At 42.3% G+C, this 23,066-nt stretch overlaps 1 protein-coding gene across 1 annotated transcript; it reads right to left on the reverse strand.

The window, feature by feature from the left end:
- Nucleotides 1-1,111: 1,111 nt before the first annotated feature.
- spaca6 (sperm acrosome associated 6) lies at nucleotides 1,112-4,663 on the reverse strand (the record flags this gene model as incomplete). Its single annotated transcript, XM_079164632.1, has 9 exons — nucleotides 1,112-1,209; nucleotides 1,350-1,530; nucleotides 2,195-2,351; nucleotides 2,979-3,082; nucleotides 3,586-3,663; nucleotides 3,749-3,772; nucleotides 4,019-4,090; nucleotides 4,251-4,337; nucleotides 4,450-4,663. 9 exons carry the CDS (start codon nucleotides 4,661-4,663, stop codon nucleotides 1,137-1,139), a joined length of 990 nt encoding a protein of 329 aa, XP_079020758.1. The 3' UTR covers nucleotides 1,112-1,136.
- Between the last annotated feature and the right edge of the window lie 18,403 nt (nucleotides 4,664-23,066).

Here is a 23,066-nt window from a genome sequence, read left to right on the forward strand (position 1 = left end):
GACAGGGAGAATGGAGTGTAACTCAAACTGACCCGCTGCAGCAGGTGTAGCCTGCCGCTCCTTTTTTGAAGGAGAAGCAAAGTATAAAATCACTACATTTACTAATTGATGCACATTTGGGTCACTTTTATCATCAAAAGGTCCAACGTATACACCAGTGAGTTCTTCAATTTTTCCACCTTGAAAAGTGTTTTGATGTCACACTGTACAAAGTACAAAAGGATAAAGAGAATATGTTATGTAACGTTTAATTACTCTCACTCTGATTGACTGGTCCATAAAGGCTGGCTGTGACGTCGGAGGGTTTTCAGCTTTGAGGGTCCACTCTAACAAATAAGTTCTTGGCAAATATAAAGTATGACTCAAGTGTCCCATTCTCAGTAAAGATGTGTTTTGCAACATATGTACTTCCCCATCCTCACATATGATTCAGATTTGTGTTTGGGGATGTTGTATTTAGTTTTAGCAACCAAATATTCTCTGTACCACAGACCCGATGTGACACAATGAAAATGTAACAACAAAGTTCAAGCTAACTATCCCCTGAGAGGTCGAGGATGTCTTCTTCTTCTTGTGCTTTCTAACATGGGATGTAGTGTGTGTGTTGCTGCCTCCTTGTGGTCACCTGAAGGCTTGACTGTCTCAGGTGGCTGCATCAATTTGTTTTGTGGGATATTACAACATATCAATAGCAAATTATGCAGATTGGTACCTTTTAGAGTGTAGGGTATATTTTGATTATTATATCATTATTAATTTTTATGACTTAATCCTCCTGTTACCTTCAAATGTACTAACATCCTAAAGTTGTAAAGAGATATCATTTTTGGTGTTTTAATGGCTTTATATTATTTCTAAGTACATATTTTTGTTATCTATAACATTTGGAACGAAAAATTGTACTTACAGTAAGTGAGTAAACCTAGTTAGTTACTCTGCATAACTGTAACTGCATAGTTGCGGTTGTTTCATACAGTTCAGTGTAGCCCGGGCACCACTGATAGACTTTAGTATCCTGCCCTCTAGTGGTGGAAGGAGTCACACACAGGCTTTCTGTAAACTATGACGTAAGGCTCTATGGAAGACCAGAGGATTGATGAAATGCCTTTATTGCACTACATGTATCTTCAAAACTCTCAGAATCCCAAATCCTCATCTCCATGTTCAGCATGATGCGTTTGCTCTGGCTTTGTTAACCAATACAGAGATCTGCAACAGATAAGGATAAAGTGTAAATTAGTATATGACGCCAACTACTATCTGCCTTCGCCGGGTGCATCTTGACTTCACAGGTATAAGGTTTTTTGCTGTTTGTGTCTCATATTGTAGAAATAAAAGATTAGTTTTACCCCAGGGAGAGGAACAGCAGCAGAAGCAAAGCAGTTAAACAGGCAGTGAGAAGCAGTGGCGAGGGGAGGAGGAGGGAGTGGGGCGAACCAGCAGGCTCAGGGAGTAACCGTCCTTCTGGGAGCAGAGACAGGTCGAATATCTCCTGCAGCTCTGTGTGGCCTTCCACAACCTGGGGGGTCACTTAGACAGAGGGAGAAAGAATACAGGGGAGAATTTCAACTCACATTGAGGACAGAAAACTACAAGTAATGATGAAGGAATAGGGAGCGTGATAAAAGAAAAACACAGTTTGTTGGGTAAAAACATTTTATTTATACTTTGACATTAATTTGAAACAATTTTTATGTCATTGAGAAGAAGAAAAGTAAAAGAAATCAAAAGTCTGTCCTTAATGCAATTAAGCTTAGTAAGAATTTACATAGATGCTTAGGAAATACAGGCAAGATACATATGTACTGATACAGCACATATTATGCACTTATGCAAAGCTGTATGATTATGCATATCTTAATATTGACGTTCATAAATAAGCATCTACTCATTGACATACATACGTACCAATGCATTTCATTGGTGGCCTCCATTTTGTTTCAACTGTCAATATTTCTTTGGAATGGAGGAATGATTTTTTTCTCCATGCTTCTAATTTACTTCCTATTTGTTTATACTGTGGCTTCCCATTTCCCCCCAAAGCTATTCTTAATATTCTAACCCTATTTATGCTGCATCTGTATCTCCTACGCATATTCTCTCCTCAAGTGTGAAGGAGTTGTTTTGTCCTTCCATTCATCAGTACTAATCACAGTTTCCAATTCTGTCTCCTAAAAGTGGTGTATCTTGTTACCTGTGAGATAGTAGTAAAGCCTGACAATGGAGTTTTCGCCTGAGTAGATCTCACACCGGTAGGTGCCCCGATGCTGCAAGCTGGTTGAAGGGATGGAATAGAGCATGTCCACCCCCGAAGTCACTTCTTTGAACTGGTCCACCTGCCTGGTTTTCTCCTGTCCAGGCATACATTTTTACAAATGATCATTTATGATAATCTGCAAGGATGCAAAGACAGATTTCATACTGTATGTGCTGACGTAATAGTTTTGGGTAATACATCGGTATTCACTTTCTTGCTAGAAGTTAGATGAGAAGATTGATGCCACTCTAGTTTGCATAATTCCCAATGTATTTCTTCACAAGACCCGCCCTGCTTTCGGCAGAGATGATTGGTTCAGGTTAGGCCTTAACCGTGAGAAGTTAAAGTCAGGATAGCCCATTGGTGAGGGCATATAACTGGCTACAACCAGCAGCCAGTTAGCTTAGCGTAAAGACCGAAAATAGGGGGGAAAAGCTGGCGTGACTTTGTCAGCGGGTAACATCAACCTACCGGCACTTATAAAGCTCACTAATTAACATGTCGTAGTCTCTCACTCACACACACACACACACACACACACACACACACACACACACACACACACACACACACACACACACACACACACACACACACACACACACTTTGTTAAACAAATGAGACTGTATGTGTTGAATATTGAGCGTTGGAGGTGTTGGTGTATAACTTCTTCACTAAGCAGCCCCTTGACCCTGTATTGTGTTGGGTTTGTTTGGCGTACCTCTTCTGCAACACTCCAGATCACCTCGATGTCGTCTGGTAAGTCAAATGGCACTTCGCACCATATTCGGCTCCTACTGTTCTCTGTTACGTTCATTTCTTTAACTGACACACACACACACACACACACACACACACACACACACACGCACACACGCACACATAGCCACACACATACAGATAACATTCACAGGGGGCAGCTCTTGCAGTCTGAGCCTTCCTTAATGATAATACTTAAGCCTATTCTCTGAGGAATGGAGTAAAAGTGATGATATGCTAAACAGTGGCTGTGCTGTACAGGGTTGATATGAATACCATCGTGTGTGGGAGTCAACTGTCACCTTGCATAAAGAAGCCAAAGACTTAAAGAGTACCTTGGGGGCTCCGTGCAAAAGATATAATGTGTGGAAATAAAACCTTCCCTTGGTCTCTTTTTCAAATTTCAACTTTCTGCTAAGAGCATTTCAAGGATCAAGAGTGGATGCTCATGAGCGCGAGAATATAGTTATGCAAGGATGTGTCAAGTCTGGATTAGAACACCTTCTCCTATTTAGAACTTGTGATGCAACAGTGTCACTAACCCAATATGTTGGATTATTATTACTCACATGGACAGTCGAGAGGGAATTCACAGGAGTCAAAGCGGCAGGTAATACAGTTGAATACTGCACCTTCACTCTGAAAACCTGATGGGTGCATGAAACTAACACTGATACAAGATATTATGTTCATAAATGACGGTTACTTAAGAGATACAAAAAATACACTAACCACAAGGAGGGATGCATCCAGAGACTGTGAAAACAAAAGGAGATAGTTAACTTAGATTGCTAAATTCTATTTCGATCAGATTCAGTGCCAACACCCAGAGGTATGAGTCAGTTCAACCAGACTGCTTCCTTTATTCTCCACAGTATTTGAAAGACTGTAATACCGTAACTAGCTTATTACAGCGAGTACAGAGATCTGAGGGAGCTGTAATGACCTAATATGGGCCTTACCAAAGATGAAAAGATGAAGGAAAAGGGGACCATGTCTCACCTCTAGGCAGTTTGGAGGCAGCTGCGATGAAATTGTCTGCTGCTGTCTGCAACCTTTCCTCATACACTGTGTCTGATGGATGGAGAGGAGGAGGAAGACTGAAATATTTGGCTTAACTCATACTGGTGAATTGTGTGCTTTAGGGCATCATTTTGAAATCTCATTTCTAACTCTCCTCTGTTTCGGACCAATTCTGATGCTCTAAAGACTCATTTAATTGTGCAGTTATTACCTTGATTCAGCTTCTCGTCGAACTCTTCCACTATTGGCAGGATTTCTGCATTCAGAAGTTCTTTCAGTTGTTCGTAATAACCTCCACCTGCAAGAGGGACACAGCTATTACTGTGTACATAATGTTTTTGTGTTTGCCTTGATGAAAGATTCTAAAACATTATTAAAAAAAAAGGTATCAAAAAGATCATTTTCCGTACCCACTCTTGCAGCTTCAATCACTCTCTCATTTTTGTTGAATATGCGGTCCAGCGTCTTGAAGCAACTGTCAATATTTCTAATATCGTGTTCAGACAAAACGTGACCCCAACACAGGCGAAGACCGTCTGAAACCTCCACAAAGCACTGAAAGCAGCTCAGAGAGGTCCCGAACAGCAAGCTAACGCACACGAGACACAAAGCAGAGCTGCACATTTTGCAGCATGAGCAAACAACTCAAACAAAGGTTTCTATATAAACTGTTTATATTCAAATCCTGGGCTCATAGTGACCATTTGTGGAAATTCCAAGGATGTATATTATTCAGTAGTTTGAAAAAAAATCAAAGCTTTGAATATGAATTTTAGGTACATATCCAACATGAAATTTAACATAAGACGTTGAAAATGTTCTGCTCATGTTTCATCAACATGCTTGAGTTTGAAAGGAGAGTATCACAGACTCCCCTCTATACTTCCCTCCATTCTATTGTCTCCCCCGATTTCCTGCTGCCTCAATGCACCAGTTTTACTGCAGAGCACAGAGACGGAGCGAGCCAAGGTGGGAGGCGGCGGTGTAGGGGAGAGGGGCAGATGAAGAGGGAGTTAAATGCTTATGTAGTCGAGGGACAAAGTGGAAAGCGTGTTGGCAAGAAAACTCAAAAGAAACACACAAAGAGTAAAAGTCTAATTGGTGGTGTGGGGATGGCGAGACGGAGAGTCAAAGCCAAATAGAAAAAGAAAAAAAACGAACAAAAGGATCATCAATAGAATAATGAGCGGCGAGAGAGAGAGAGACGGCGCATATTCGTGCTGGTGGAGTTAAGAACATTTTAGAAGTAATGGTGAAATAATGTCAGAGAAAAAATGACAATGAAGCGAGGAGGAACAAAGAGGGTGCAAGAGGTGAGAGAGGACGTGTAAGTGACAGAGGCAGAGGAGGAGGAAGAGGGAACGGGACTACAAATCAAGTCGACCGCCTCATCACATCCTGTATCCCCCACTCGGTCTCCCATCCCCTCCCCCCCTCATCCCTCCTCGGTCCCTCACTCCCCGTGCATCTCCATGGCAACCAGACAGGGTGCCTAATACATGAACTTAATATATTTCCAGTGGCAGGGTGAGCTGGGTACTAATGCATTCATCCGTCTCCACACAGACAAGCCAATCAATATTAGGCAAGAGTCTGCTCCAGGACTGACAAAGTCAGATGGTCGAACGTGGAAAATCCCAAATACGTGTCCGTGGTGTGTTGGAGTACATTTTACAATTTGTATATAGAGAGCACGTGTTGCTACAAGGCACTTTGATAAAAATCTACTCGTGACAATTTATAGATATAATCCTTACAAAAAAAATAAATATAGCTTTATATGAAAGCTGACATTGTTTTTTAAAAGAAGGCAAAACAATCTTCACAGGATGTTTTCAACTACACTTATTTTAAGAACTGGTGCTTCATGTAAACAAATCCAGCCGTTTGGCTCAGTGTAGCAAAGATATAGCGTATGAACTGTAGAAAAATGTAAAGAAAACTGAAATTGCAAATTTAACACCTGTGGAGTTTTTCGGATGAGAAAGACTTATTTAAAATAAAGGAAAAAAAAAACATACATTACAACAACCTTTTTTTGCATTTTTTATTAACATACTGAAGTAGAATACAGGGCACTTTTCCACTACGAAGCACATAATGTACAAATAACGTTTCTTTCTGAAAGTGACTGACGGGGTCACAACCCTCGGCTGTCTTCCTATTAGCCCCCATTGAGGGCTATAAACACAAAGCCAGCCAATCGGGTTGGCCCCCTGAGTGTCTGTGCTGCAGGAGGAGGGATGTTCTTCTTCTTCTTCTTCATCTTCATCATGACAGGTAAACATTCTGAAAACAGTCGACGTACTGAAGAAACACACAGCTGGGTACTAAGATAAATTACAGCTAGAAAACATTGCATCCTCTGAGTTTTCTTGTATTGTAAACGGTCTTAGAGAACGCGAGAACAAGGGAAACAAAACAGATGACTTTCTGGGGAAAAATAAATTCCATCATGTAATAATTTACATACAAAAATGACCCTTTTTCTGTAGGACGTTGAAACTGAATGCAGCCCTGTTCCCGAGGACCTCACCTGTGACCTGCTTTGACCTCACAGGTTAAGGGTCTCAGGGACAGAGGGGCATACTGAGAAATTAAAATACACAGGGAGGCTTTAAATACGTATTCAAAGTACAAAAAAAAAAAAAGCAACGCAGAGGTAAAACTTATTTAAAGAAAGAACCGCAGAGCCGCTGCACCGAGACAAAGACATGACCTCATCTGACATTTGGATTCTGCGGCACCAACTGGTCTCCTTGCTTGCTGCAGATCACAAGCAAAACTAATCGGATCAATTAAAACATAATCATCACATATTTGTCTTCATTTCCTCCACACTAATCTTTTGCCTTGCAGTGCAGCAATGACGAGTAAAGTAACATTTACTCAAATAATCTCAGCAATGCAGCAGTTGAGCACACTATGGAGGAGACAAATTCATTTAGGAGAAACAATTAATTTGAAACTGTTTATATATCATGGGCGTTTTTGAACATGATTTATTGAGCTAGCGCTGACAAATTAGTGTCGTTTCTGAGCTCAGTGCTCTGAGAGGGCTTTAAAAATAACCTCAATACGTATGTAAGAAACAGAAGCTAAATTACAGTCTAGACTTTAAATGTCAAAGAAAGGGACGGTTATCTTAAGTGTCTTGGTAATTGCCTGAACCTTTTCCTCTATGTAAGACATAAATAGCAGAATCTTTGCCTAAAACGCAACTTATGCGTCATACAAACTGATAATTATCTTTAGTTCTTGAGAATTGCTGTGGTTTAATCCTTCACAACTCCCTGTAAGGACAAATTTCATTAAGTTAAGTAAGAGGAATTTACAGGAATATACAGTATATACATATACAAATGTCGCACTTATTAATATGTCATAATATGTTTTAATAGTCCAATATTAACAGGAAGACAGGATCTTTCTTCTGACTTACCAGTTAATTAAGTTGAAACGAGAGCAGGACACGGTGGGCACATAAGACACAAATCCACCTGTAAATGAAGTAACACTTTAGACAATATCAAACTGGAGCCTTTTTATAAACCCTAACATATCAATGTAAAACTTTCTATATCTTTTGGCGATGACAGAAAGAAAATGAACTGCTGGAAATATCAGAAGCCAATGCCCCCCACTGGTAGACAGACAGAATGACACATGCTGACTGGGGAAGACTGAATATGTTCACATGTTGTGAAAAAGGGAAATATATTTTTCACATTTTGTGACTCGTAAAATGACTCACGTAAAACGCCTCACTGCGAATCTGAATAAAAAAAAGGTGCCTGCGTCATATTCTGCATCAAATTGGACTGCATTAATGCACATTACGTATTGCTACAGTTATTACTTTGTGAGCTACAGGCCTCAACGATTTTGGAATATAGAGGTGTGATTTTTCAGATCGTCTCAGTTAATGTTGCATGTGACAGACGTGGCAGCCGGCTCAGACCACAGGGAACAGCACACACACACACGTCATAACTTCACAGAGAAATTAATTGTGGATTTTTCTGCGAAAGAGGTTGCTATTCAGGTTTGTTTAAAATGCTGTCATTCATCTCAGTATTAATAAAACAAAACTGTCAAGTATTTATGCCAAATCTCATAGCACAACAGAAATGAACATTTCTCCCTGCCTCAGCTCTTTCCCTCTTGTTCGTTACATTGCCATCCTCGTCACAGACATACCTCACCTAATCAGACATGTCAAGTCAAACACTGGACAACTCAACCTCCCAGTTCGATATAAACTGGTGTAGTGTACTGTGCTTGTCTTAGTGTCCGAATGTTTTGACACCATCCCATTGTCCTCTTTTTTATTATCGTTATACTGCACCAAGAAAAGAAAGAAAGGACATGATAATTTCTATGTTTAACACATTCACGATAATTGCAGCAGGTGTAAATGCATATTGCTCAACACTGCCAGTCATGACAATTAAATTCCTTGACAGCTGGTAATTTTACCCATTTCCCTGCCAGATGTAATTCATTATAATGAGGTGCTTTTCAGACACACTTCTTTTCCTCTGAGATTTACAAAGAACATAAAAGTAATGAAAGTGTGAAATAAAAGATGCAAATCAAACAAAATGTAAAATATGACCTGCCGACAACATGCAGTCTGGACACTAGTTGAAAGGCTTTTCAGTGTATGCAAACACATTCACATTACAAATATATACAGTTAGAAGCACATGCATGCACATACATCAAAACATGACTTGTTACATTACTGTCAAAGGAAAGGATATGAAAAATGAATGATGAAAAAGTTTCAGACAAAAATGTCAGCTCTGCATAAAAAAGAAAAAAAGAAAAAAAAAAAAAACTCCTTAAAATCCTTAATCTGCGTTCACCTCGTTAGTGAAAATGTAAAAAAGAAAATCAGCTTACAGTCGGCCTCTTCTTTTCTTTTCCCAGTCAGAGTGAGTCTGTGTTTCCTCTCTCTCTCTCTGATGGTCTATGCCGGGGCCAGACAGAGAGCCCAGCGGCAGGTAGGTTACAGACAATAGTATTGATTCCATTTCCCTGCTCTCTACCTACCTGCCTGACTAACACCAACATCTAAACAGCTGCTCACCTTTCGTCTCCGCAGGGCTGCCATCACAAACACTCAGAGCTGCGAACAAGAGGAAAATAAAAAGCAGAGTAAAAAGCGTGCTTCACATGCCTGCTTATACGCCAAACCTCACGGTGCACATGCAATCCAACACTTAGACACACACACTCATTTACCCTCCGTGCTGCATTCATGGTCTCTAGTCGTCTCTTTGCTTTCATTGTACCTCAAAGTCTCCTCTCTTCCTTCCTCTCTCCCTCTTTTACACTCTCTAGTCGTCATCCTGCCATCTCTCCCCTTTTCCCTCTCACGTTTTTCAAGCCTTACGTCTCTACTAGCCCAGTCCCCTCACCCCACCCCCCAATACACACACACACACACACACACACACACACACAAGTCTGTGAGCTACGCGTGTGTGTGAACGATGGAAAGAGAGAGTGAATAAGAATGCAGCGAGTGCATGCATGTGTGTGGTTGTATGTGTGTGTGACAGAGAGGGAGACGACGGGGGGGGACGGGGGGGGGGGAGGGAGGTAGGGTGGCGGAGAGGCTTGCAGAAAGTGGGGATGGAGGGGGAGGGTCAGAATCTCTAATAGAATGAGAATAGAGAGAAAATATGAAGCCCAGGAGTCTCGTGAACCTGAGAGCCTGACATTACTGCCTCCTCCTATGTGTACAGCAATCATACCATCATCAAATTGATTACAGGATTTATGGTGTTGATCCAACACAACTGTAAATTGCAGCGGGAGTGACATCAAACGCATTAAATAAACCCACGGTGGAAAGCTTTGCCAATTATGACAATGTGTCTTGATTATACAGCTTAACATCAGAGGTGGACAATACGCAGTTTGCTGTTCGGTACAATCCAACTGATCCAAATGGAGGCTGTTTAAACACAATGAAAGACTGAGAAAGACACCCACACTTTGTGCTGCATGCATACATAAAGAAGTGTAATGTTATGTAATATCTTTCAATTTTCTCATATTTGTAGACATGTATTATTTCTGTTGAGCTGCTCAGTCCGTTCACGTCTAAAGGCAGTTTGATTCTATTGTGTGTGCGACTCTCCGAGAGGACAGAGCGTTGAAGTTGTGTTCGTTGGATAACAGAATCATACGGCCCTGAGAGAATCTGAGTAAATCTAATTTAGACCCACTGATCGTCTGTCGGTTCAGCGAGATGGAGCATAAACACTACACTTGATGTGTAAGCATCATTAATGGCACCTAAGTGTTGTACAAGAGAGAATATCACCGACGTGTCACACAGAGCAAAGGAGGGTAAACTGAAAAATAAAATCCTTTGTTTTTGGCCTGAAGGAGCGAGCGATGACCGAGGCTTGGGATAACCAGCAATCCATCAGAAAGATGTTAACACCCATCTAACAAAAATGAGGGTTTTAAATTGAGAAAAATACAAGGACAAGTAAGCACATTGATCGCTTGTGGCATTTAGTGAGAATTTAAAAACCCGTCTCACTGAATAGCAAGAACTGACATCTACATATGATGGGAATCGATTGAGACAAACTCGTCTTCACCTTCTTTCAAAGGGGCTTTCAGATGAGGCTTCGGTTTCATAAATATGCACGACGAGCAGCCAACCTTTCAGAAATGTAGGTTAGAATAAAAACACTACACTATACATTCATAATACCTCATGAATATTCACGACGTACTCTCATTGCCTATAGACTGGTCTGTGTCAAAATAGCAGCGGTTATTCTAGACACACAGTAGAGCAGAATGTATTTCCCGCTTTGATCCTATTCTGTATAACTGTCTTATTCACAGCTCCGATGCACTACAGGACTCTTCACATCCTCCTCCGTAGCCGCAACCACACTAATGCCATGCCACCTAAATTTGCATAGAAACAACATGCTGATGGCGTTAACAGTATCTGCTATGATGTGTGCTGCGTGTTCTGCACCATCCCTTTGCATTCCTGTGCAATATGTGCTTGCGCAGCACATACATCCCATCTGGTCCGGCTTTAATGTCACCAAGACAAATTCCTGTACGTTAACAAAACTGAGACTCTGATGGTGAATAGATTACGCCGTGCAGGAGCCTAACTCCTCAGTCTGTCTTTTGCCATAATGCTAAATTGCAGCATGGCTTTTTGAGACGTTGGCTATCTGGACGCCAATTTGACTTAAAAACCAAGAAAAAGCAGCTCTCTCTGGTATGAGCAGTCTTCGAACCTGAGTGACGAATGCAGAATGTCCCAGACAGGTGTGTTTGTGTTTGTGTGTGCCTGGGTATGGTTGTATGCGCGCGTGTGTGTGTGTGTGTGTGTGTGTGTGTGTGTGTGTGTGTGTGTGTGTGTGTGTGTGTGTGTGTGTGTGTGTGTGTGTGTGTGTGTGTGTGTGTGTGTGTGTGTGTGTGTGTGTGTGCCTGCGGCTGCACTCTGCAGTGCCACTGAGAGACAAAGCAATGGGAGTGCTTCACAGGGATGACATCATCAGTCTGGGATGGTGTCTGCCTCGTCTGTTTTAGGATGCTCCAGTTCTCAGTTATAGTCCCAAGAGATGGGAGACGGCATCATTGTTGACAGCACACTCCTTCTCATCACACCTGATTTTATAAAGTTGTGTATGAGTGCGCAAATAAAAAAAAAAGGTATTAAAGAGAGTGAAGTAGGATACATTTTTAGGGTGCTTCAAGGAGGCCGTGGTGCTTTGTATCGGGAGCGGTTGTGGCGTTTCACTCGCGATTCCAACCTTGAAAAAGACATTTAGAGCAGCCTATGTGGATGTTTGAGAATATGTTCGTGTAACAGTCTGCTCCCACATATGCACAGTGTGCAGCATCTGCCATGCTTCAAAATGAGCCAAGTATTACCGGTCACTGCTATAGCCAATCTTTATCACATTGGTGTGTGAGAGAGCGAGAGACAGGGAGGGTGAGGCAGGGCAGACGGCTCTTCCACCCATGTACATTATCCTTGCCACACACACACACACACACACACACACACACACACACACACACACACACACACACACACACACACACACACACACACACACACACACACCTTACAACCGTCAGACGTTCAGCTGTCTCTTCTGGCAGGAGAGCAGCGTTGTGCGGTGGGTGATAAAGAATGCTTCGACTGACAGTGCCGAATCAGCACAATTCTGATATATGCCCCCCTCCTCCCCTTTTTCTAGGAGGGGAGGAGAGCCGGCTATAAACGCACTGCAGATGGCTGCTGTCTCAACCACCAGTCTGACATCCATAGGGGAAGGGAGGAGTGGGAGGAGAAGGGTAATGAAACTGGGGGAAAAAAAATGTGCGATTGCGTTTGCTGGCATGGTTGTGGAGGACTGCACAAAGTGGTAACATGGAAGCATAGTAGTAGTAGTGGTAGCATGTGTGTAAAAGTACAACTTCAGCCTCATCTACCTGTTGTAAACATACAATCGCCTTAGACAAGGATCTCACAATGTACTGCCAAGCACAGGCAGGGAATCCATCATCTCCATCGTAAAGCACTGTATAATGTGTGATCCATGTCATTTATGTTTTATGTTGCGATTCATTAGGGGACTGAATGGAAATTGGTATGGGGAGAGAGGGGGCAGGAAAGAAGGAGAGTTGTCTTATTCTTGTTGAAGGGTGGGTAGTTTACCTTTTCTCATCCCAGATTTATGATCCAATTCTTCCCTTATGAGAATTGTTTGAAAACTAAGTTCCCCGTTTCGCCATACGCAGAGGAAAACGTGGCTTTCTAAATGAGGGCTTTCAGCAATTCTGTGACTAACAGACTATTTTGCATCTTTTCAGAAACACACGTCACAATTTCATTTTTTTAGGTTTTCTATTATAATATATGAATACAAGACAAACAATGAAAAATGAAATCAAGTCCCCCTCTCTACACGAATAGTGTTTAAACAAGTCCTGAACGGTCCCTTATCTGACCTTGGCGTAGGATCATGGATAGAAATCAGGGTTCAGCGTCCTCTCTTAAAGGTATTTCTGCTGCAGTAGGAACTACTGCATGTCTGTCAAACAGCAGCTCGTCCTCCTGACAAACATGTCCAGTTGCAACAAATATTTCACACAAAATGACAAACAGGCTCATGGGGAAGTTAGAGAAGACTTCATCAGGACTTTGCCCAAGGGGAGAGTGTCGGATTAGACGTTCAGAGGATAGACGTTAAAAAGAAGGATTCATGTCATTAACCACTAGGAGATCCTCTCCCGCAGTAACATACTTACCTCTCTGCTGGTGGTGCATTAGACGTGGCAAGGAGTGACTCCGCAGGGAAAGCTAGAAGGTTGTACAGTTATCTCCATGCTGTTTATTATGCGAAACCATACAACCAACTACCTCACCCTGCAGAGCACAGACTGTAGAGCTGCTCTCCAGACAAGATCTTCACCGGCAGGACCAAGGTGTGTGTGTGTGTGCACATACTCAACATATACACCTGTCTGGCTCCTGTCTACCAGTCAGTTGATTACCTCATGTCTCACTTATTTTCTGCGTGAGCAATACATCCCTAAAGCCCTCTCTAATTCATGTAGTTAGTGTGTGTCTTGTTTGTGTGAGTGTCTGTTATGGTAGAATTATTGGACATTTTTGTTTTCATCACTGCACTCATGTCTGGGTTGGGAGAACCTAATCTGAGAGCCAACAGGTGGAGTACTACAAACACTTCGTTTCATATGTTCATTCATAGTATTTCCATCCATTTCTTAGGAGGTGTTGCCCTCTACTGGCGACTGTGCAAACTCCCTCTCACTTCTACTTCCCGTCTGTGCTCCGTTCTGAGCATTGTTGCATACAGGATGGTACAAGTACACAATCTCTCTTCCCCTAACATCCTGGAGATAGTTAAAAATCTGCAGCCATTATTGTGTCTGACGCTTTATTGAGCCACATTGTTTGGCTTTGCACTTTCATACAGTCACACAATGCTGCATTTCATCCACATCAGCTGTCCGATTCTACTTAATAGCCGACAGGTTTTCATGGGAGTTAAATGCCATCTGTCGTAAACACTGTCACCACCATCAAGTCTGCTGTCAGCTGTGATGTATAAATCTGGGCGACTTGGGCTCCACAGCCAAAACGGAATTTCTTACACTTCGCGCCGAGTGAAAAAAACAACAACAACCACCCTTAAAACAAGACTGTTTTAATCAGCAGATCCTCGCTGTAGGAGTGGTAGTAGCTGCATGCTAGAGCAGTAACTGCCACTCCTACAGCGAGCCCCGTCTGCTGGCACAATGCTACATTCCAACAGCTATAAGCCAGCAGTGCTACATTACCCTGAGCACAGTAACTGGGGCACGGCGATATGCTATGTAAATGCCATTTAAAGATTTCAGCAGATCCTTAACAAAAACAGAAATACATCAACATAAAGATGATTTCAGAATTGCAAATATGTTCCCAAAAATATGAAGCTAAAACATCTCCTGAGTCTGCAACACTGACTAAAGGGCCGTTACAGGGAGCTCTGCAGCCTCTGCATGAAAATGCGGCTTTGCATGTGGGATTTAAGGAAGCTATCTTCTAATAAAGGAGCTTTATAATACAAGAGTTACGATCATAGACCGCACCTAGCAATCTGCAGACCTCGTGCTGAACTATGCATGGCTATCCATGAGAAAAGACACAGAGGAAGAACACAGAGAGCTCCTCTTAAAACCCTTTAGCCAATTGGGAAACGTGCTGGTGTGACTTTAAATATGTTGCCAGGTGAATTTGTTTCCTACTTTCTCCTCCTTTCTTTTTTGGTATGCGTTTAGAGTCCTAATCCACCATCTGCCGCTCCCAGTTGCTTTTACTCTCCTGTCCCAAAGTGCACCCCCCCCCACACACACACACTCCTCCTTTCACTCAACCTTTTCTATGCTTCAGCCCTCATGGGTCCCGATTTCCCGCCTCTTATCCTTTTAACCACCCTGTCTTCATACCCCCCCCCCCCCCCCCCCCCCCCCTCCTGCCTCCTTTACCCACACATACCCAAAGACTCCTCTACTTTATAGCCGGCGTCTGCAATATTTTCACATTCAAATCACGCAGAAATGCAGCGTAATTGTGCCAATGTCAGCTATCCTTCTCTCCCTCCCACTCGCTCCACCCTGAAGCCTGTCTGAGTGTCTAAACAGCGGAGGACTACTCCACCAAGACAAACGTCTGGGCCGGTTCATAAATGGGGCGTCTCGCTTCAAGTTCCCCTCATACTTCATCATCCACATACAGTGACAACACATATTGGGATCCCACTTAACGGTTACAGTCGTTAATATAAATAATTCACAGATCCACCAGTAAGCACAACGAGACATTCTGACCTTCAATGCTTTAAATACTATATGCCGTAAAATGAATATTTGAACATCTTCTATTTCAAGGCTGAATGTAAAGTACCAGCTGATTTTCAACATGTGTCAAAGCTGCCAAGTTTCTCTCTCTCTGTCTCTCTATATATATAATAAATATATATACACATCTCTGAATGAGGGTAACGTCCCTTTCATGTTGCATGTTTGTAATTTTAGAGTACAACACTTTGATCTGCTGAAATAACATGCACATGATTTCCCAGGTGAGAGCGATGCTCTATCCAACACTAATCTGCTTTGGTTGACACCAGCTTCACAGAACAAGATGGCAAATTGAATGTTGCCATGGAAACCTTTTGCCTGGCAACTCCAACAGCCTGGCAACTAGCCAAACTGTTGCTACGGCACAGCTGTCAATCTACGTATGCTGGGATTGGTGTGTGCGCGCGTCTGGCCTTTTCGTAGCGCCGGCCTTTCAAAGTTTCCAATAAAATGCATGAGGGAGGAATTCTTTCTAGGGTCCTGAGTCGGTGGAGAGGGGTGTGTGTGTGTGTGTGTGTGTGTGTGTGTGTGTGTGTGTGTGTGTGTGTGTGTGTGTGTGTGTGTGTGTGTGTGTGTGTGTGTGTGTGTGTGTGTGTGTGTGCGCGCGCGCGAGATGGTATCTGGCAAGAACAAACGGGTTGTCCTGTTATTACAAACAAAGCAGCACAGAAGACATGGCATCCTACTTTGAAATGTTGTTGCGTCTTCTATTTTGTAGTTCAGTATACGATCTCATTTTAGAACAGTCGTAAATCACAGTGGCTTGATAATAACTTAATATTTAACTGTGTGCAAGCATTATTGACTTTTTAAGATAAGAATGATTACAACTTTTAAATACCTCCTAAGATAATTTCTTGCCAAAATCATTCAAGGACAAATGATCCGCTTTAGATAAAAGGCCTAAAGCTCCTTTTAGTTATCTCAACTCATTATGCCCGAGGGCGTAAATAAAGATAATGAGTGGGTAAGGACACTGAGCCACCTTTGTCTCTCATTGTAACAGACTTTAAGCTTTTAAATACTTTACCTTCCACTCCAACAATAAAAGTCAATATTTTTATAAACAAGGCAGAAGAGCACTTTGTTAGAAGACTAAAAGATGAAAATTCACCCGTGTCAAAGTGGAGCTTTCTCAAACTGCTTATAATATCAAAATACACACTACTGAATAACTGAAGAAGAGTGTTGGACAAAGATCCAGACTGCAAATAAAAATAGAACCGTTGGGAGATTATACTGTTGTGTTCAGACTTTGTCAGTGCACATTATGTTTTGTTTTAGTGGCATTCTCCCCTCTGACACAGCCTAAGGTTTAAATCATTGATGTATCTTCCAAAGTAGAATGTGTGTATTAAACAGGAAAGATAAAGATACTGATGCAAAGGAAGAAGAAAAGCAACAGATGAAATGCCTCTCGGGCATCTATCTGAAACTAAGAAGTCTTTTAAAAAAAGGGAAAACTCGCAGTTTTTTAACCGGGGAGGGAAAAGCGGATGTGTAGAGCCGGCATACTTTCACATCTTACTCTGAACTGAGGATTAATTCAACCAAACCAGCGCTGTTGATTCTTGGAACAGTGGTAAGACTAACCAGGATACGTTTGCTTGAGTTATACTTGGTTTCTGTCCAGTTTGAATAATGTGTTTTTAAGATGCCTTAACAAGACAAATAAGCCTGTCTGAGTAAATGTAAACTGTAGAATTTATTTCTTAAGTGAATTACTTTTAGCATCAGCACTGATTGGACACACATAAGGAAGCAAATGTCACCTTTAAGATCATCTGAAAGCAATTAAACTCACACTATTTGATCAATTAAACAGACTGTGCTTGTGTTTATGCATTGACATGTGACATTAACGTGCGTGCGTGCACGTGTATGGGCACAGATGTATGCGACAAGTAGATCCATTCAAAACCCCATTGAATTATTGTCCAAGCCATTACTTCCCTTGTGTATTAAAAAGTACAAATGCAGACTATAGCCATGGAAAACACTCTGAACAGATGGATGGATCAACGGAGGCTTAGCTGAACAGATAAATGGATATGTAAATTGGTACATAGATGTATACGTGAAATGTATCAACATAGAAATATTGTTACCTTGAGATCACTGCCTTGCAAAGTGTGACAGGTGTTCCTCAGACATGAAGCCAAGGCCGACTGAAACACACAGAAAACACACACAAATCGGTTAGAAGGAGACAAGCTGGCCTCGTGAAGAGAAAGACTGTTTAACCAAGAGGTCACCGGTTCAATCTCTGTATCAGCTAGGGTGTCACAGGACAAGACCATGAGAAGCTACCGACTTAATGGTGAGCTGCTCAAGAGAACGGTTGCAAAATATAACACCCGCTTGTCACTTCTGGAGTTATTTTAAACCAGATACAAAATATAGCGTTGCAATCCTGTTGTATTCTAATCTTTAAACGCATCAAACAGCATCTAATCTACAAAAGACAAACCATTCACACAGGAAGAAGAGGCGTGCAAACAGAGTTCAGGATTTAATGTGGACACTATTGAGGGTTTTGATGTCAGTATTGAGTTATAAGGAATGTAAATAATATAAGTATGGTATCCACCATAGGTAGAACAGGGACCATCAGATAATTCAATGTCTAACTTTTGTAGGAATTCTGAATTGCAGAAAAAATGCTTAAAGCTATTTACACTACAGAGCAAATTACATTATAATTATTCTCATTTAAAAAGCTGCACTTAACACTAAAATGTTTTGCCATGCTTCTCGAGTGCTGCCATTAATAAATGTTTGGATATTTACAACACAATTGAGCATATTTGAGCCGTTTCTCTCTCTATTGGATGATATAATTCCAGTGTTCCACTGCTTGAAGGTATCAAGGACGGACATTACTGGTGGCACACAGTAACATAAATTCAGTTTCATGCTTATTTTGTCTGCCTGAAAATGCGTGGATAAACATTTGAGTGTGTTTCAATCTTTTGATCTATCTGAAAGCAATCTCGATGCACACATGCGTTCCGCAGTGTGGACAAAGCGATGCACCAGCTTGGGGAGCTAAGCCTCCTGCTCCGGTTTGATAAATATAACTTCAAAAGAAGCAGCCAAACAGCTTTAGCTGGCCGACTGCACAATGAGCATAATAACTCCCCACCCCCTGGGAGCTCCAGCCTAGTTCATTTACCCTTGCAAAGCGCTGCCATGTCTGTATGTGCACATGTGTCTTTGTTTCACTGCGAGCCTCTCGGAGGCTCCCCACCTTCTGCTCGGTACAAAGCGGATGTATAGAGGAACCTTTTGGACCCAATTTTTTACAGAGGAAATGCATCCCCCCTCCCTCGCCTCCCTTCTATTTGCCCCTCGCATGTAATGCCTGATCGACCACAGCACCCCTTAAAGAGGTCAAAGGGCAGACAAAACAGTCTGGTGTCATGGCAACCTGTGTGCCACCAACCAGAATGGTGAGGGGGAAAGCAGGGGGGGGGGGTGTCCAATGAGCTGTCAGTTAAACCTTTGAGAATGCCGCCTTGTGTTTAGGCTAAAGTGTGTACAACATACAAATGCATATAAGCACACATTGTGCACCTGCACTTTGAAAAGGACCCTCCTAATTTGCACTCCAGAATAATCAAGCCAAATCCCTCCACGCAATGCAGTTAAGTCAGAGTATCAGGTGGCGTGCACGCTGATGTGCGCTTGCTGTTGCCGCACGCGCTCGCGAGTGCGCGTCGTCCGTGTGCACGGGAGACACTCCTGTGTAAAAGGTTCTTTGTGACCGCTCGATGCAGTGGCAGTGTTTACGTGATGGGGGAGGGGGCCTAACGGGTAATTGGGAAGCAAATGCATTCAGATCAATACTAAGCTGAGAGAGGGTGAGTGGGGTTGAGAAGGGAGAGTGGAAGGTGGTGAGTAGAGAGGGAGGGGCCACAAGAGGGACTGATTAATCATCCCTGTATTGTTATTGACTTTCTGTTAAAGGGGGTGAGTCAGACTGTGAATTATGCGTTTGTGTGTGCGCGCGTGTGTGTGCGTGTGTTACACCGTACTCAATGAGAGCACAAAGTCATCAATTACGGTCCTAAACTTCCCAAAGGTTTGGCACTGTAGCCGGTTCAGTCGTGCTCCGACTACCTTTTTCCTTTCCTAGTGTGTAGTTACAACTTTTAGGGAGTTAGTTTGCATATTCAGCGAAACAACCGTGAAAGATTTAATTATTCATGTTTTGTAAAAAGAGCCAATATGCTGTTCCAGTTTCAACAGGAACAGGGAAGCGAAGGAGGCTAACAGAAAATCCCCTGTGAGGAGTTAACGAGGAGCTGACGACCGAACAGACACAACAGAGAAGGAGGGAGGCTGCTAGAGGAGGAGGAGGAGGAGGAGGAGGAGGAGGAGGAGGAGGAGAAACGCTGGCCTGACATCTGACCCTCTGGCTGTGACCTTGTTCATTGTCTGAGAGAAGAGACTGGATCCACCTGAGGACCGGCCACGTGTGAGCACATACACAGAATATCTTAAAAGATACTTAAGCTAGCTAATTCAAAACAACCACCAATGTCCTGCCCAATCCACAACAAGAAACCCTAATTAAATAAATAAAACCGACATAATTAGTTTTCAATTATAACAGCACGACATCCAACGTCAGACGTTGCCACAGGCAGTGTTTAATTATGCCCCATTTAAAAACAGCAACTTGTTAGAGGACAGAAGGTCAAGCTAACTGAATGAAACTCCATTCAGTGTTACCTTGAACTTGAACAATGAGTCTGGTGTTTGAGCTGGGGCCACTTCCTGACCTTTTCGTCCCTCTGTGGAAGCAACCAACCGCAGCCTCTCCTTTCATCTTACAGATGTGACCCCGATGACTCACACTGACCAAAGAACAGCCAGTAACGGCAGGTTTTACTTCCATCGACTTCTGAATCATTGACTTGTAAAAGTCTGTTTTGCTGTGCTATCTTACATACTGGTGTGTAATGTTTATATCACTTCAACCAGTTGATACTGGCCATCAGACAGACAGATTGTTTTCATTGCTTAGGGGTTGGTGTGACTGTTGGTGCCCTGAACCACAAGGGTTCATTTTCTAATGATTCACTGAGCAGACAGACAATGAACACAAACGATTCCTCCTCCTCCCTTTCACCTTCCTTTATTCTAGTCTTCACATTCCTCCAGCATCAAACCCTTCCCCTCCTCCTTCGCGATGCTCTCTTTCTCACCCACTTGTCTCTTCCTCGCAGACGGTCTGTTTCTTTACGCCTTCATCTTTCTTTTCCCCTCTTTCTTCACACCGTACCCACCTCTTCTTCTCTGTCTGGCACACTTGAGGGTGTCGTGGTGTGACGCGGGCAGCCGACACCTCCGGCGTAAATGCAGAGCGTTTGTATTGCCGCAAAAGCATAATGGAAAGCCTTGTGAATGCCATCCATATGTCACCAGAGACGTAGTGACACTAAAAACGACTATCTTGAAACTCGTACACGTTTTAGGGCTATAACAAATGAGTGTTTTTAGTTGTTATTCATTGAATCCGTTATTTATTCAAATGACTGAAATATTCAAGCTTTAAAATATCAAAAGAAATTGTAAAAAATGCCCATCATTAGTTCAGAACGTTGCCAAATTACTTTTTTTGTCTGACAAACAGTACAAAACCTTAAGTTTGTGGAAACAGTTAAAAAAAAGTTCCCTAATTAACATATTTGTTTGATCAGTTCTAAGCTAACCGACTACTGGCTGCAGCGTTATGATTAACTGACAGAGTGGTATCGATCTTCTCATTTAACTCTTGAAAATAAATGTTGTGTATTCCTCAAAAACGTTGATCTATATGGCTTCAAGACTAGCCGTTTCATCTTCAATTGAGATATTCATTGCTCTTTGCATCGAGATATTTCAAAAACGTTTTCCGTCTGTGACTCTTGTTCTGATTTTAACAGAGCAAGACAGCCCCAACATCTGATTCGACACTGAAGACAGTGAGATTGTGTGGGTGGAGACTATGTCTTGGTCCACAGTCATGGTCCTCATGAGAAGCTATGAACAGACGATGCCTGATGACATCAACAAGGTTCATACCTCAGGAACCTGCTCCATAAATCATACATGACTGACATACTTAAGAGGACACAATGCCAGCAGGAGAGAGAGAGAGAGCTGTGCTAGAACTAACACACACACACACAGACAGTAGTTTCACCATCTATCTCTTTTTACCCAACCCTAAACTCCTGAAGCTCTTAAGATGTCTCTGAGACATCTAAAAAGGAGCCTGAAAGGAGAGGGGAGATGGAGAAGATCAAAACTCCAGACAGAACATAGCAGAAAAAGATGAGACGGAAAGAAGGAACGTGGCGATAAAGACGGAGATCAAATGTAGAGGGAGGCGGAAGAGACAGATGTGAGGAAAAGAGGGGAACGAGATAGTTTGGCGAGGTAAGAGGCAACACTGAGACCTACTAATGCACAACGGAGGAATTCTCACTGCTGACTCCAAACACATTCCTACAGCCTGCAAATGTTAACCCCCACCTCACCACCTCTGCCTTCTTCTGAATGCACGAGGCAGCCACCTGGGCCCTCCATGAGGAAACCATTCATTGATATCAACTCGGTTACTGGGAGAAATTCTAACACTGCAGTGGAAGGGAGGATAAATGGAAAGAAATGGAATGGATGGAATGAAATGACACAAATACCAACACGTTGTAATTTGTACTTGAATACACAGAAATCAGGATGTAGGCAAACTTCATTCATGATCGACAACTAAGCAGTTGACCATTCCTTTATGCTGAACCGAGTATTAAGAAAAGCTAAATATCCACGCAATGGAGCTGAAACAAGTGCTCTCTTGCTGCCGTTTAAAGTTTGTGATTTGCTCCAAAATGTCGGTCTTAGTCGACTGTGAAGAGAGAATATTATTGAGGCAAAAAAGATTTTGTGGGTCTAGTGTGGTTTTTCAGACCAACTTTGGTATTTAGACTGATTGGATGCAGAAATGTATATAAAAATGGTTTGGTCACAAGGGGACATTGTCGTTTCTGTATGTAGTAAGTCTGAGCCCCTAGAAGTTTTGAGGTCAATACTGAAAGTTAAGTTTAAAAGACATTTCAGCTAATTCTAATTCTTCTGCATGTGCTGAGCGGGGAGTTTTACAGTTGAATAAATTAACTTGAATAAACAGTAATCTAGTGGATCATTTATGTAATAGTTTCTAAACAACCTCAAACATATCTTTGGCATTTCTATATTGCACTTTTGTGTTACTCATTGGCTGACATACTGTATATGCCGATACCAAAATATGGTATATAAATATGATCTGTACCTTGCTTATAGTAGAAAGGCCCTATGGGTATCCAGATGGAACCCTCTCAACTTCAGCCCCATTTCAGCCCCCATGTCCTAGAGAAGGCCGACAAACACTGATGCAACTAGAACACCGAGTCCGGGGGGAATAGCTCTCGCTGAGACTGTGAGAGAGCGTTAGTACATCCACAGTGGTCACATGGTGCAGCGCTTTCTCTCCGCGCGGGACCCTGCTGCCTGGTGTGTGTGGCCCTTTCGCCATCTCTTTCACCATCTCTTTCAC

The sequence above is a fragment of the Pholis gunnellus genome (assembly GCF_910591455.1).
Source record: "Pholis gunnellus genome assembly, chromosome: 8".
In the NCBI taxonomy this organism is placed as follows: Eukaryota; Metazoa; Chordata; class Actinopteri; order Perciformes; family Pholidae; genus Pholis; species Pholis gunnellus.